The sequence below is a fragment of the Passer montanus genome, unplaced genomic scaffold (genome assembly GCF_014805655.1).
Source record: "Passer montanus isolate IOZ18808 unplaced genomic scaffold, ASM1480565v1 scaffold97, whole genome shotgun sequence".
In the NCBI taxonomy this organism is placed as follows: domain Eukaryota; kingdom Metazoa; phylum Chordata; class Aves; order Passeriformes; family Passeridae; genus Passer; species Passer montanus.
Window position 1 is genome coordinate 2,401,350 of NW_024375145.1, and position 16,263 is coordinate 2,417,612.

At 46.5% G+C, this 16,263-nt stretch overlaps 3 protein-coding genes across 6 annotated transcripts in view; all 3 read right to left on the bottom strand.

Moving 5' to 3' along the window:
• Positions 1–148, bottom strand: part of ZFYVE16 (zinc finger FYVE-type containing 16) — a 27,193-nt gene extending 27,045 nt beyond the window's left edge. The window contains exon 1 of the mRNA XM_039696317.1: positions 124–148. The gene's annotated coding sequence lies outside the window, so the exon portion shown is untranslated. The remainder of the gene's footprint in view (positions 1–123) is intronic.
• A 1,900-nt stretch (positions 149–2,048) lies between these two features.
• On the bottom strand, positions 2,049–11,073 carry CCDC125 (coiled-coil domain containing 125). Of its 4 annotated transcripts, none has more exons than XM_039696322.1 (10): positions 10,549–11,073; positions 10,184–10,362; positions 8,853–8,911; positions 8,156–8,242; positions 7,255–7,332; positions 6,509–6,594; positions 4,857–4,939; positions 4,202–4,314; positions 3,686–3,793; positions 2,049–2,720 (listed from the first exon to the last, which is right to left on the bottom strand). In XM_039696322.1, the coding sequence occupies exons 2-10, from the start codon at positions 10,251–10,253 to the stop codon at positions 2,289–2,291; spliced, it is 1,116 nt and encodes a 371-aa protein (XP_039552256.1). In that variant the 5' UTR covers positions 10,254–10,362; positions 10,549–11,073; the 3' UTR covers positions 2,049–2,288. The 4 variants fall into 4 exon arrangements, with proteins under 4 accessions (XP_039552256.1, XP_039552253.1, XP_039552255.1 ...); XM_039696319.1 differs by having other exon boundaries at positions 9,983–10,362; XM_039696321.1 differs by lacking the exon at positions 3,686–3,793 and having other exon boundaries at positions 9,983–10,362.
• Positions 11,074–11,951: 878 nt separating this feature from the next.
• The window catches only part of AK6 (adenylate kinase 6), a 4,579-nt gene continuing 267 nt past the window's right edge, over positions 11,952–16,263 (bottom strand). Inside the window, exons 2-5 of the mRNA XM_039696353.1 lie at positions 15,827–16,141; positions 15,161–15,219; positions 14,708–14,853; positions 11,952–13,010 (exon numbers count right to left, since the gene is read on the bottom strand). Of these exons, the coding sequence (XP_039552287.1) occupies positions 12,821–13,010; positions 14,708–14,853; positions 15,161–15,219; positions 15,827–16,141 (710 nt within the window). The 3' untranslated portion in view covers positions 11,952–12,820. The remainder of the gene's footprint in view (positions 13,011–14,707; positions 14,854–15,160; positions 15,220–15,826; positions 16,142–16,263) is intronic.

Genomic DNA, 16,263 nt, shown 5'->3' on the forward strand with positions numbered 1-16,263 from the left:
GCCGTGGCCGGCGCCGTGAGGGGCGGCCGGGGGACACGGGACTCCGAGCCGGCGCCTCGCTGCCGCGTGCCCCCCGTCCTGCCGCGGGGCAGCCTCCGCCGCCCGCGCCAGCATGTAGCTGACCTTGCGCTGGTGCGCCAGGGCCTCCTCCTTGTCGTTCACCTGCGGGGAGAAAGGAGAGCGTTGCCGTCTCAATGCAAATGTTTCACACCTTCTTGGTGATTCCTCACGGGCAGCCCCTCACAGCACTGTGAAAAATGTGTATCTTGCGATTGCCTTTTCGCCAGTAATAAAATTAATATTGTAATATGCTATATTAATTTTCTTAAGTAGTATATTAAATATAGTTTTAGGTTATAACACAATGTTAAAATAGAAGCGATGCTGTGCAAGATATTTGTTTAAGAAAGGACTCGCACCAGATAGCAGCCACAGGACACCTAAATCTTTCAGAGAAAGGGAATTTATTGCTCCCTTATCAGCACAAAACTAACTTCTGCCCACCTCGCTCTGACTGGAAGAGACATGAGGATTGAGAGGAAGAAGCTGACAGTGACCAGGCAGAATCCTGAGTTTGAATGGGATTTATGCATCATGTATGAGGTGTATGAATATACAACAGGCTGTTGTTTTTAAGGGTTACTCCTCTGTTAATGGGGTCCTTTTTCGGGCTTGTGCTGCCCAGGAAAAGGTACCCGGGCTGTCTGTGACTCTTTGTTTTTATTGTCTCGTATTGTCCTAATCTCAACTGTTCAAACTTTATTACTCTAATTATATTACTATTTTTATAACCATTTTATTACTATTAAACTTTGTAAAATTTCAAAATCAAGTGACTGCTGTTTCCCACAGCACTGACTCCTTCTCAGCACAGCCACCAAAGTCCATCTTCCTCCTCGACCAGCCAATCTACTTTTTACAATACCCATCCTAACTGGATCTGGCTGTGGCCTTTTAAGAGCAGGCCTGTTCCTAATTATTGATAATTAGCACAGCTGTAACCTTAGGGGTGAGATTAAATTCATCACTATCTCCATTTTCCTCCATCCCCCCCATGCACAGGAGAGCAGGCCGTGCTCGGCCCAGCTAACACACACGCTCTGGGGAGGTGAACCAGGCACTGACCAGCTCAATCAACATCCTCAGGATCTCGTGGGCATTGTCCAGCTCCTCCACCCTCCTGCAGTCGCCCTCTGAGGAGAGCAGGCTGGACAGCTTCCGCCCCAGGCTGCTCTTGCTCCCCTCCAACTTGAGACGCTCTGTGGAAAACACAAGTGTGTCAGCTGCAGAGCTGCTCAGGAAGGGAAAAACGACTTCCAGAGAAAGCAGGTACTTCTAAACCTGGATCCCATTAAAAATAATCTAATAATTAAGAATAATTTAATTTAACGACCCCTAAACAAGGGCAATACAAGCTGCAGTTTCCCTCACTGCATGGGACATGGCAGGTTCCCACTGCTCCTGCTTTCCCACAAAGGCTTACACGTGGGAAAATTAAGAATTCTTTTCGCTCTATGGAAAATACACTTTTGATGCTCTAAAAAATGAATTAAACTAGAATTTGTTTTTAAACCATAAATAGCCTAAAAAACCCCAGGATTCTCTGACACAGGCCACTTACAAGTTGGTAAGACTTCCAGAAATAGTAAAACGCATTACAATTATGGAACAGCTGTGCCAGGTAACAGAGCCTGAAAGCAATGGGGTCAGTGCAGGGGAAACAGCTGCTCAAGGTTGTGCTGTTGCAGTGCTACACCCCAGGAGTGCCCAAGGAATCTGTGACCACACTTCTAAGCCTGGCAGCTCCTGGTCAATGGTCAAAAGAAATATATTGTGCTGTTCCTGAGGTCTGCAGTGGTTCTGACCATGATGCAAGCACTTAAATTCTCTCTATCCCCTTTTTTTTTGGGTTTTTTTTGGGTTTTTTTTGGGTTTTTTTTGGGTTTTTTTTGGGTTTTTTTTGGGTTTTTTTTGTGGTTTGGTTTTTTGTTGTTGTTGTTGGTTTCTTTAGGGGGTTTTGGGGTTTTTTTTGTGGTTTTTTGTTTTTGTTTTGTTTTTTTTTCAAAGAATGAAACATTACTGGAATTATTCCTATTTTACAGATTGGAATTCTTCCTCTTTTACAGAGGGCTTTGAAACTCTGTATTAGTGTAAGAACACTAATACTGACACACGTGCGAAATAAAAGGAAAAAAGCGTTTAAGGAAGAACAGGAAAAAAACCTGTTTAGTACTGCAGTGAATTATGGAGTGGCCTGGGTTAGGAGAGACCTTGAAGCTCATCTTGTTTCACACACGTCGCTCAATACCCCATTGGGAGCTAAAAAAAGCTCCAAATATCCTTTTTCTTTTTGCCTTTCTTCCCCTTCCCCAGCTCTCCTGTGGAACTAATTTGAAAAAAAATTTTAAAAAACCAAAAAAAACCCCAAGTAACAGAACAATTGGTGGTAGCAGACGACCCGGGCAGACGCCAGCTCTCCCCCTGTGCAGCTGGCACGGGAGAGGAGCCCCAGCTCTGCAGCCAGCCCCACAGCAGCCTGCCCCACTACCAGCGCCCCGCCGCCGGCTCCAGCTGCCGAATCTGCTTTCCTTCCTCACGCCCATCACTTCTGCCAGCCTCAGGGCCTGCTCCTGCCTCTGCATCAGCTGCTGCTCAAACGCGATTCTGAAGGCATCTGCCGTGATGTACGCTTCGTCCTTGCCCTTCTTCAGGTTTTCCATCTGGTTTCAGTGCAGGGAAAATTTGAGGCAGATCAGGTAATTTGGAAGCAAAGGCAGGTTTAAAATTAAGACACAGACAGCTTGCAAGTAAATGTAATCAAGGAAGTAGCAGGAAGCAAAGGGTTTCCCTGATATGTAAATAAACATTTTAAAATGTGTATTAAAGTCCTTACTCTTCATTGTCTGCAAATGTTCACACCCCCAGCCATACACACAATCATCTCTGTGTATTTATTCATCTCTGCACATGTACAAGAGCTCGAGGAGGGAAATAATGACCCATCACATCCAGGCCAGGAGGAAAAGGAGCAGGAGATGGGAACCCATATCAGGGATCATCATAAGGGACAGACCAGCACCTATTTCCAAACCAGTCACTCAACTGGAAGTTCTGCAGCAGGACCACAAGGATGGCCACCACATTTGCACAGTGAACCACAAATTAGATAAAAAAACTCTAAATCCACACAATTTCACCAAACAGACCAAAATTAGGAGCCTGGAATTCACGTCATGGATTTAAGTGTGAGGTGAGTAGGTATTTTCCAGCACGATCAGCCTGCTGCCCTAGCTGAGTGAGCGGGCTGTGGGTGCTGATGCCAGCAAGGGAGGGGTGAAATGCACTGCCAGGAAGGAAGGGAAAGGTTCAGTGCCAGCCCACACACACAGTGTGTACATTCATGGAGAGCACACACCCAGGGTGTGTTCTCTTATTTCAGGTTAAAAAATACGGGGAGAAAGAAAAAAACCGCAATTTATTTTTTAAACTAGTAAAGCTGAGTAGATATAATTACAATTTTTTTCCCTACCAGCAGAAATTACGGCATTACAGGCATCACTAACTTCACAGTACTTCTGAGACGCGCAGTGAGAGTTTGTGTGGGCAGGGTCTGGGTGCTCCTGGCTCTGTCTGCACTGCTGCAGGAGCACCCCCTGCTCGAGCCCGCCCTGCCACGCCTGCTCACCTCTTGCTTGAGATGCAGGAGCTGCTTCCGAGTGAGAGCTGCCACTCTGGCGCAGGGACAGGGCTGCCCCTCAGCAGGGCTGCAGGCGCAGGCTCCGAGCACCGCCAGCTGCAAATCCAACCAAGCCAGAGGTCAGGACCCGCTCGCAGAGGGGCAGCAGAGCCCCCAGAACGAGAAGGGAGTGACTCACAAGGAGGGCTGTGCCTTCAGGCAGAGCCTGGCAGATGGGTGTGCCACTGCTGGGCTCGCTGCAGCACCAGCAGGCACGGTGTAATTGCTGGGCAGAATAAAAACACCCATCACAGCATGTGAAAAACAGCCCCATGCCTTCTTCTGCCTGATCCTCCTCTGCAAGGTGCACCAGGAAGCAGGAAATGATTAACAGGCATGTGCTAATTAGCTAAAAACGGGTTCACATGAAGGGATATGTAATGAGCAATGATTTTCCTCTGTGTGTTTGGTACACAAACATATCTCTGAAGCAGCCGTTTGGAAAAACACACAGGCAATACTTACCTCAAGACCTGTAAAATCAGTGATGTCACTTTTGTTCAACATGTTCTCCTGAAAAACCTTCTGTTGTTTCACATCTAGCATTGCAAGGAATTCCAAGCACTGCTGGTTCAGGACTACAAAATAAAACAAAGAGATTACAAACATCTCCCGCTCTGATTTCTTAATTTCCGAGTTCAACTGCACCCGAATGAAGCAGTTGTGCAGTTCAAGCATCAGTTTGGGAACAAGATGAGCGTGTGGAAGCAGGAACTCATCTCTCAGTTGTCTCTCCCTCCCTCTGTGTTCTGCCAGAAGTAATGGCCCACTTAGAGAGAGACCATTTCCTGAATTGCTCTGCCTCAGGACTGAGTGCTGGTCTCCTTGTACACTCACAAGTCAGGCAGCCTCTCATTTAGCACAGCACTGGGCAAGTGATGATTTCAGTCAGCTATTTCCAAGCTTTCTGGGAAGCAAAAATAAAGGAAAGGGACTGGAGTGCTCTGATCCAGTGGCTGCCTTGGCTGCTTTCCAGTTTAATTTCCAGGCTTCTGCACATCCACTAAGATCAGCTGCCAGGAGCAAGACACTGATCCCCACAGGAATCTTCCCTCACAGCTGAAACCTGATTTATTCCTGAAAAACAGTGTATTCAGAGGAATAGCTGCTGCTGGCTTACTTGCATTTTCGGCTTTAAGTGTTTTAACTTCTTCTGTCCTCAGTTTCAATGCTTCCTTAAGAGCTGCATTTTCACAGTATATCCTGCAGAAGGCAGAAAATGGCTTTATTATATTTTTAAAAAATGTTTTTAAGTGGGCACTCAGTAATTTTAAAAAGTAACCTGTTAAAACGTAACATCTAATATTTCTGCAAATTAAAATTAGGATTACTTGAAAGATGAAATGAAAAAAAATCAAAAGTGAAAGGAGTACGAGATATAAATTACAAAAACCCCCAAACCTTCATGTGTAAGTAGGCAGTGCCCATAGCCTTAACAAGAGATGAGTTTATGTGCCACATTTCCATTAGAAATGCAAAGAAATTGGTAATTATGAACCTCTGAAACACTTGCTAGAAATTTCCTATTTCCTTGAAGGAACGAAAGTGGCATTAGAGGAGCGACAGCTCTGCTCTGTAAACTTCCTGTGCTCTGAATCCTGTTTTCAGGAACAGCTGTGCCTTCAGGTGCTGCAACGTGAGAACACACAACACACACTGATAATGCATTTTCCCCTGAAGCATCCCTCTCCTGAACAGAACAGTGGCAATCCAACGTCCTAAATGTCAGGGCAACACTATTTATTTGGTGCACCTCAGCTGTCAGTAAATGCAGCCCACTCTGAACTATCTCACATGGGAAAAAAACAGAGGGAAATGCACATTCTTCTTGTCCTCAGATGTCAGAAAACCATCAGAAAAACGTGAGATTTTGTGCAGAGCAGGCTGAGCCCCTGGCTGTCAGTTTTCTGAGGTTACATCTGTGTCTTCCACCAGTTCTGTGGCTCCAAACTGCACAGCCACCTTCCCAACCCACTCAGCCAGCCTTCCAAGAGGCATCCCCTGACAAATGTGTCTCTGGAATCGTTGGAAAATGTGTGGATTAGTGTTTGATCCCAAGCTGAAACATATTAAAATACAAGCACATTCGGAATTGTAAGAACAACAACAATAATAATAATAATAACAACGAATAATGACAATAACAACCCTGATGGGTAGACTTCAGAGATACAATTTCCACACGTAAACGAGCGAGTCTGGCAGTCCCACTTCTCAAGCCCTGTTATGGATAATTAGTTTAGTGCCTCTGGCACATTCTTCTTGCCCAGCCACACCTGCTGTCCACCCAGAGTGACTCCTATTTAACAAAGAACCTCTTGATCAGCCTCTCTGTGGAGCATTTTACCTGTACTCATGCCCAGACCTACAGTGCCAGACAACAAAGAAATTATTAACCAGGAAATTATATTTCCCCACGCATGCATACACCATTATTTACTCTGCCTCATCTGCGGGTAAGGTAAACAAGGATAATCAGTCCCCAGCCAACATTATATGATGAAAAAAAACTCAGCCTAGCAAAGCCAGCCTACAGACACCAAAAAAACCCCAAAATCAGGACAACATCTAGAAGTCTGAATTGAAACATAAAAGTGTGATTAGTGTGAAAAATCAAAATTGCCCAGAATTTGGAAGGGGATTGGGAAAATACAAAACGCCCAAAGAACCTGGGGAAGCAAGTTTGGAACACAGAACAGATGACATGGAGCACTCAGTGACATTTTTAAAATCAAACAAAGACCCCAGTGACACTCAGTGTAAGCCAAATACCTGTCATATTTTTCTGTCCAGGTGTCCTCTAGGTTTTTAAATCTGTCCTGATCAAATTCAATTTCCCACTGCAAAATATTTATTTCCTGTGGAAACAAAACAAACTTGCAGCAGCTCATCACAGGGCTCCCCTCAGAAGGATGCCAGGGGTGCTGGGTCTGGCAGAGATCTCAGTGACAATCTGTGACACTCCTAATAACAAATTTGGTACCAGACACTGAAATTTCTGCACCACTGGCCTAGGGACTCCAGCCTCTGTTCAGAACTGCTGCTTCCAGAGGCCTCCAACAAAGAGAAACCCACCTCCCTGTCCCACTCCCATGGCGTGGAACAGAGCAGCAGCAGGGGGAACAAAGAAAAAACTCGGTTTAACAAGGGAGTTCTGCAGCACCTTCCTCCTCCTTCCCTCCTGAAACGGGGCACCCACTCCTCAGGGTCCCTGGGAGGCCTCAGCTGGATCCCTGAGGAGCTGTGCAGCCCACTCTGAGCAACTGAAACCCACAACCAACACCAGCTCAAAGCACAGCAGGAGCACTGGAAGTCTTCCAATATTATCGCTGTAGCATGAAAACGCCTAGATCAAAAGAGATAAATTAGTATTTCCCTTTCTACTAAAGAGGAGCAGGAATTCCTTTTACAAAACCCCTGGAATTAATGTCAGGTATGCACTGATGTAAATAAGCAGTCTGATAACCCCTTTCTAATAGCCACGGGCTTCTCTGTGTGAAGGAAACACCCACACTTACCTTCTCTAGAGTCCTCTTTTCTTCCTCACTTTTCTGAAGCATTGCCTTTGTGTGGCTCGTGGCTTTATCAAATACTGCCTGCAAAATTAACAAACAACCAAAGCAAAACCCAAAATGCAACTCTGTCCAGTGCTGTGACTGAACTGAGTTAATTTTCAGCTTCACATTCACATCAGACAGCAGAGAGCAGAGTTACAAACACCAGCAGCCTCCTCGTGAGCCCCAGAGGGGTCTGATCTCAACTCTAACTTGCAAAATAAACTTTTTGGGTTTCAATCCCAGAACCCCTGGGCTGACAGTGCAGCATTGTTCACCCTGAGGTCGTGTCTCCTTCAGGAAATCACACCTTACAGCACACCTCAGCTCTGATCCAGGCCTAGCAGGCTGCAAATATGTGATGGTAGAAACCACACAACTGGAAATGGGTTTTGTAAGTGGGCTAAATTCCAGGAACTGCTGCCAGCAGATTTTGTTATGAAAGAGAATAAAAATACTACAAATGGTGAACAAAAGAACGGCCTGACATTTAAGGCACACTGTCCTCTAGGGCAGCAGATGGAGCAGCCACCTCGAAATGCCCATGCTCTGCAGCAGGATTCCAAGCACTGCCTACATCTTCAGTATGAGGGACTGGAAAAAGGCCTTAATTTTATCTTTAGTAGATAAATCCTCAGGGATTGTCAAAGGTAAAATTATAAGAATTGCTACAACACTAAAGTCTTCCTAAATAACACACTAGTCCCAGTAAATTGCAGAGGCAAGTCTGTAGACACCTGCAGACTCAATGATGCAAATTGCAGCCCTGGGAAGGCTGTAAGGTTTTTGAGGTTTTGATGAGGAATAGCAGAAGATTTCCTCTGTTCTCCTTGTTACCACCAAGAGATTTCTGAACAGCTCCTACCATGCTCTGCAGGATTCTTAGGGCTTCATCTTTTCCCTCCAGCTGTCTTTGAGATGCCTCAAGCTCAACTTTCAGAACTTCAAGTTCCTGAAGTAAAACAAAGTAGATACACTGAGTAAAAGCCAAGGAAATCCTGGTAAGATTTGACTGTAAAACAATGTACATTTGCCCTCCTCAAAAAACAAACCTCTGTTTCACCTGCGTGATGTCTTTCCATGGCCTCACCTGAGGTTAGAGAACACAGTGCAGGTGCAAGGTGTATTTTTACAGCTGGCTGTGATGCCAAATACATTTAATATATAATACCTCAAATACCTCAATACATTTAACCACAGTGAAATCAAAACCTGGTGTTAACTACCTTCCAACAAACATGCAGACTGGAAATCCAAAGATTGCTTACACCACACATTTTCAAGCCCCACAGATTAGTAAAACATAAGCATCTGCTGGAAAAGTACAACAGGACCTTCAATATTCTCTCCATCTTTAAAAATATTTTGTAAAGAAACCCCCCCAGAATATAAAGTACACCTCACACTATGATTTTCTGACATGAAATTTAATGAAGCTTCCAACTCCTGCTGTAATTCCAAGAACCTGGGGGCACCCAAGTCTCCCAGCATGCCAAGATCCTCCTGATACAGGGAAGGGAAATGCAGATTTGGAGAGCAGCACCCTGGGCACTGGTACCAACCTCCAGAGCTTCCTGAAGCTGTTGCTTCAGTTCTTCATTTGACACTTCAGTATTGGATTCTGTAGGATCAAAAGAGGACAACAAATTATAAAGTAGTGCGACATTTAATGAAAGAAAAAGTGAGGATTTTACTCTGAAAACAGGTAACATACAAAGGTGCATTTTTATCTTTGTGTTTTTCTTGTGGAGCTAATAAACACATTTAAGAAACACATCAATAGAAGCTTCAAACACATTGCTTCACAATTTAAGAAGTTAAGTAGGGGGAAAATGTCTGTTGTAAAGAGACAAAAGAAAGGCAATATTTTATAACTTCCTTTGAAATAAAGGCAAGAAAATTGCCATCTTGGATTAAAAAAAATGTTTACATTCTCTTCTGATTGCAACTTTTCACCATCCACACTCACAACAACAGGTAGCACTATTTAGAAGTAGGGCAATTTTCAGGAGACAGAGATAGCTCAGCTTACTGTGGAAAGGATAACAGGGAAATATTTAAAGGAGAAGAATAAGTAAGTTGCACAGAAATACCTCAGTCGAAATATTAAAAATTGACAGGAAGGCAGCTGGGCTGTAATGAACAGCCCTACCTGCATTTGATTGTTTTTACAGCAGCATCACCTTCACAAAAAATGAAGATGAATGCCAATGCAGGTTCTAACAGCTACTTCCTAACCCCTAACGTAAGCCAATTCACTCATTTCAGCTAAAGAGCAGGCAAGATTTTGAATATTCAGCTCTAAGCTTCAGGAACTGTCTTTATGAAGATGTTAATTACTTAAAGCAGGAATCCAAGCAGTGCCACTCAACCTCACAGACACAGCCAAACCCACAGGTACACCCAGCACAGGCTGCTCCCTGACAAATGTTGCTGTGAAACGCAGAACTAAACACTTCAAAACTGGGCATTTCACACTAAGAATGGGCACTGCCTTCGCCACTGAGAAGGAATTCTGCTGCTCATGGTCTGGGAGGAAGCTGGAGGATCCCAGGGGGCACGGAGCCCTTCAGGGAATTTGGCAAGAGGTTTGAATTAAACTTCATGACACTTTGTGAGGCAGCTGACCGGCTCACTCCCACTAAGAAAAGCTTTTCCTGTGGTGAATAATTAACTTCCCAATTACTCTTACCACAGCTACTCTGCCGTGTGGAACTGGAGGCAGGTTTTTTGAGGGATCCATCGTGAAAGCCGTTTCGTTTTGGAGCAGGAAGAGCCGCAGCATCGCTTTGTTCTGCTCCCTTTGCCGACAAGGGGGAATTACAAGTCCTTCCAGAGCCCTTCCTAGATCTAACTGAATGGGAACTTTGTAAGTTTCCCCCTTCATAAACACCTCCTGGTCTTCTCCCCAGTCCGTTTCCCAAGTCTCCACATGTCATGTCATCCTCTTCTGCTTCCTCCATCTTCTCCTCCTGGCTTTTCTTCGGGTTTTCTGTTGGCTTGGGCTTGTCTTCCTGACCGAGGGCCCCTCACCTACCGGCGAACAGCGCCTCCCGCCAGGCCAGATTTCATCTGGAAAAACAGGAAAGCGCGGTGCTCGCAGCACAGGACGAGCCCCGAGGGGGAAAGCTGCGGGAGCGGGGGCTGCCGAACCGCCGCGGCGGGACCCCGGCCCGGGGGGCACCCGGGGGACACCCCCTGGGGGACAGCAGCCTGGGGGACAGCAGCCTGGGGGACACCCGGAGCTCGGGGACCCACCTGCGTGCCCGCAGCCCGCGGAGCGGTCCCGCCCCGGGGCGGCTCCGGCGCGGCTCCCGGGCTGCCCAGGGAGGGGTTTGCTCCTTTCTGCGCCTCACCAACCGCGCTTGGGCACAGGACACGGCAGCCGCGGGCCCCGCACGCGATCCCCACACCTGCCCCCTCCTCCCGGCGTGCAATACCGAGCTGTGTTCGGTGTCAGGTGCATAAGGCACCTGTGCATCTGTGACTGGGACAGGTGTGCAAACCTGCCGGGGTCGGCTGTCACTCGTCTCTGCCCCAGCAGGGAAAAGGTGGTTCTGGGCAGGCCAAGCTTTGAAGGAGTCTGGACTCTTGCTTTTGGTCTTCAGTTGAGTTTACTGTTCCTTATCTACAAAGTTTTTCTGTCTGTCCAGCCGAGGTCTGATCAGCAGGACAGCCAAGGGCACTCTCTGCCGCCCACGGGGTCTCTGTTATAGTGAAAACTACGTATAAGATATTTACCTTCTATTTCCAATACTTTCTGCCCTTGTTGGCAAGTGCACTTTCTCTATGAACCAATGCACACATGCCAACATCATCCTGAACATGGATGGCAGGGGGAAGAAAGAAGAAGGACAGGGCACGCCCAAATTCCTCCATCTTAGAACTCCTGACCCCCATGTACAGGATTCCAAACCCCCCTGTACAACATACAAAACCCCCCTGTACAGTGCTCCAAAATTTTTCCCTTCACCTTGTGATTGCTACTACTATGCTACTTAAATTTTTGTGGCCTGTAATTCTTCGTATCAGGTTGGCAATTTGCTCCATGAGTTAAGATCGAATTTCCAGGTGTCTTTGGCTTCCTGTCAGGGTCTCCGAGCGCACATCTGGAATCTGCACCTCACCAGCTGGGAAATTTCTTTCTCCTTTGGCAGCTGGACCCCCTGATCTGGGATACTCCTTTCTGGGACACATCCTGAGACAAACTAAATCTCAGTAGTGTACAGAATTGTGATGTAGAAATTGGGAATGGAAACTGCTGAGAAAGCTCATGAGCACCCCTATAAATATCTGTGAGCCCCAACTATGGGTGTGCAGCTGGAGGGAAAATTTCCCCCGCTGTACCCAGCCAGTATTGCTCATACTTTACCATATTGATTAATAAATTGATTGCTGCTTGAATACTGGCCTAGTCAAGCTTCTCATTTATAACACCGGCCACCCTCTGCCCCAGCTGCCACAGTGCCTGGGCCCAATTCCCCAAGGAAACACACTATTTATCATCATTTTGGCTTATAATATCATCACATGATGATACCACTCTGTTGCAGTATCGCTCCCCAAGTGTCACAAAAAAAACCCCCAAAAAACCCCACAGCGAGTTTGGAATAAAAAAATAAAGCTGTAAATATGCAACAACAACTCTCTTCACAACAGAATTTTTCAGGAAAGTTGTTTTACTACCCAAACTCGTGTACACAAAGGGTTTGTAAGCAAGCACTTCCTACAGGATGTTTCACAAGGCTTTCCTTGCAGGCAGCTTTTCTCTGAGGACAGGTTTCCTGTTCCCTGTGCAGCCCTGCCCCCCTGGGGCCCAGGCTCTAACAGCAGCCAGAGCAGCTCCTGCTGCACCCGAGACCACCGGGGATCCCTGCGGGTCTGTCCTCACACGGCCTCTTCCCATGACTGGGAAAAAGGAAAAATGAAGTTTATTGTTCAACACCCCACACCGGTGCTCACACAGTGATGTCTCCTTACACACGAAGGAATCCCCAAAGCTCCGTGCAATCATTCTAAAGTAACTCTCACATAATTTATTTTCCCTCCCAAGCTAAGGACCCCCCTTACCCTGCACCAAACCCTCTCACTCTGCATTGTCCCCCCACGCCCACCCCACAGTGGAGCACAGCAGCTTTTAGTCTCACAACTCAGCATCAAACCAACTCCTTTCCAGGACACTGCTCCACACTCTGGAAATCAAACGTGCCTCAACTGTCACTTGTTGTCAGGATTTTACCGTTTTCTCACAGGGAATTCATGGTTTGGCTTCAATTGTGAAGTCTAAAGAATTCTCAGTTACTGAGCACAGCTCTGCTTCTCAGGACAGCCGCCTCATTTTCATCCTTTCAGCCATTGCATCAGCTCTCCTGCAGCCCCTCAGGGTGCTGGTACAAATCCTATCAACCTTCTTCTACTTCCAGGCAGTTACAACAAAATTCACGTTCATTTACAATACAGGAACTACGAATATAATTTATTAAACCCTCCCTCCCAAGAAGAGACCCAGCAGTTACTGTTTCACCACAAGTCAGTTGTTGTCCCTCATCCATTGCTCAATCCATTGCATAATCTGATCCAAATTTCTCTCCAGGTCCTCTGGAGTGTTGCTGGGTAGCTGGTGCACAATTTCCTTTTTATAGGACAGCACAGCCTCCTCATACAGAGTCTGAAAGATTTCACACTGGATGTTGTCCTGCAGCTTCTTGCCCGTGTAGCCCCTGCAGAAAGAGCAGCAAGAGGCAGTTTGTCACCGTGACATTTCCTGGAAAACCCCTCACCAGGATTCCTTCTCCTGGGAAGCTGGGAAGGCTCAGAGGAAAATGAAAACAATAATTATCTGATTGCTTCTCCCATTTTTGCTGCTTTGGAATGTGGTCTGGAGGTTGTTTACCAACTGGTCATTGTGTGATTGGTCTCATGTGAATTGTTTTTACTTAATGACCAATCACAGCCAGCTGTGTCGGGACTCTGCAAGAGAGTCACGAGTTTTTATGATCATTCTTTCCACCCTTCTCTCGGTATCCTTTCTCTATCTGTAGTACAGTTTACTTTACCATTTTAAAAATAAAATAAAATAAAATAAAATGAAATACAATAAAATATAAACTATAATATACACTATAGTATAATATATTCTATTACCCCACATTATACTATATACTATATAAATAGATATATATGTAGAGTATATACTATAATATGGTATAATATAATATATTATACTATAGTGTATATAAATACTATATACTATATATATTACATTATAAACTATGTAATATAATATATACTGTAATGTAATATATCATAATCATGTATAATATATAATTTAATATAATAGCATTATAATATATAATATATAATATATAATATATAATATATAATATATAATTTAATACGCACTGTACTACACTGTAATGTATAACTTAATATATACTATAGCGTAATAGAATATAATATGACATAATATTACAATTCAATATAGACTATACTATACTATAATATAATGTATAATATCATATGATATCATGCATAAAATAACATAATGTATAATATAATGTATAATATAGTATAATATAATATAATATAAGATAATATATAATATATATATTATAATATATACTATATATATTATAATATATAATATATAATTTATTATGCACTTTACTATACTATAATATACAATTCAATATAGACTATACTATACTATAATATAATGTATAATATCATATGATATCATGCATAAAATAACATAATGTATAATATAATGTATAATATAATATAATATGACATAATATTACAATTCAATATAGACTATACTATACTATAATATAATGCATAATTTAATATATACTATAATGTAATATGATAGAATACAATGTAAGATATTGTAATATAATGTAATGTAACATAATGTAATGTCATTGTAATGACATTACATATATTACATTGTCAATGTAATATAAAGTCATGTCATGTACTATAATGTATAATTTAATATACACTATACTATAATACAATGTATAATATGATATGATATGATATGATATGATATGATGTGATATGATGTGATAAATGTAATATTATGTAATGAAGTAACAAGCTAGCCTCGTAAGCAGACGGAGGCAGGCCGAGGCAGTGCCCGAGCCCGAGGAGCCCAGCAGGAGCCCAGCAGGGGCCCAGCAGTGGGGCCCAGCTGCGGCTGCCCCAGCAGCCTGCCGGGGGCAGGCGGGTGCACAATATGATATATTATGATATGATAAATGTAATATTAAGTAATGAAGTAACAAGCTAGCCTCGTAGGCAGACGGAGCCAGGCTGAGGCAGTGCCCGAGCCCGAGGGGCCCAGCAGTGGCCCAGCAGTGGGGCCCAGCTGCGGCTGCCCCAGCAGCCTGCCGGGGGCAGGCGGGTGCCCCACCTGCGCTGCAGCCGCTCGTACAGGCAGGAGTTGTCGGTGTGCAGCACGAACACGACGTGGAACCAGCGCTCGGGGAAGAAATCGCAGCCGTGGTAATCCACTACCACCCCGCCCTGGCCCATCCTCGGCTCCAGCTCGTCCACCACCTGCGCACACGGACACACGGACAGACAGACAGACACAGCAGCGTCACCTGCACTGCAGAGAGAACACAAGAGAGACACAGGGGCTCACCTGCACACACACACACACACACACAGACACACAGACACACACAGACACAGGGGCTCACCCGCACAGACAGACAGACAGACAGCTCAGCCTCCCCTGCACACACACACAGGGCACACCTGCACACACCTGCACACACACAGACACAGGGGCTCACCTGCACAGACAGACAGACAGACAGCTCAGCCTCCCCTGCACACACACACACAGAGGGGCACTCACCCTGTCCTCGTCCAGGATGGGGCAGTTGTACTCCTCATCAAAGCCTTCGTACAGCTCTCCTGCAGCACAGAGGGTTCCCCGTGTTTGCTGGCTGCCACACTCGTTATCGCCATTAATTAATTTACCACCACTCATTTACCACCACTCATTTACCACCACTCATTTACATTTCTGCCTCTGTCCTGGGGAACTGCAGCAAAAGGCAGAGCTCAGGGCAGGGCACACCTTGTGTACCAATCCATGCCAGGACGGGTTTGGTATTTATTGCAGCACAGGGTATGGTGCTGCAGACACAGATAAATCCATGTGATGCACAGAGCCACGGGCTGGGTTGGGCTGCAGGGACTCAGAGCCCACCCTGCCATGTCAGGGACACCTTCCCCTGTGCCAGGCTGCTCCAGCCCCAGTGTCCAGCCTGGCCTTGGGCACTGCCAGGGATGCAGGGGCAGCCCCAGCTGCTCTGGGCACCCTGTGCCAGCCCTGCCCACCCTGCCAGGGAACAATTGCCATTGCCAAGATCCCATCCATTGCTGCCCTCTGGCCCTGGCGCCATTCCCTGGGTGCTGTCCCAGTCCCCTGCAGCCCCGGCCGGCTCTGAGCCGCCCCGGAGCCCCGTGCTGCCCCGAGCCCGCAGCCGTGCCGTGCTGGGCTGCGCTGGCACGGCACCTTCCTTGGCCAGGTCCCCCACGTTGACGTAGCTCAGCCCCGCTCTGGACGCCAGCTCCTTCCCCAGCGTGGTTTTGCCGACTCCCGGCGTGCCTGCGGAGCAAAGCGCGGGGGGAGCTGAGGGCAGAGCTGCCGCCGCCCCCGGGAGCCGCCGGGAGCGGAGCCCGCACCGGGAGGTCAGGGCACGGAAAGGGGCACAGGGCCGCGGGACGAAGGGAAACGGGGCAACGCGGAGAGAACGCGGACTGCGAGCGGCGCGGGGGACACCTGCGCTGCCCCCGGAGCCCCGGGCCCGCACGGAGCAGCCGCGCCTCCCTCACGAACGGCGGGAGCTGCACACGCGCCCGGGCCGCGACCCCGCACCCGAAACCAGCCAGCCCGCCGCCGCCCCAGACCCCGAGTCCCCCCGGGCCGGCTCCCCGGGCCGCAGGGAGCGG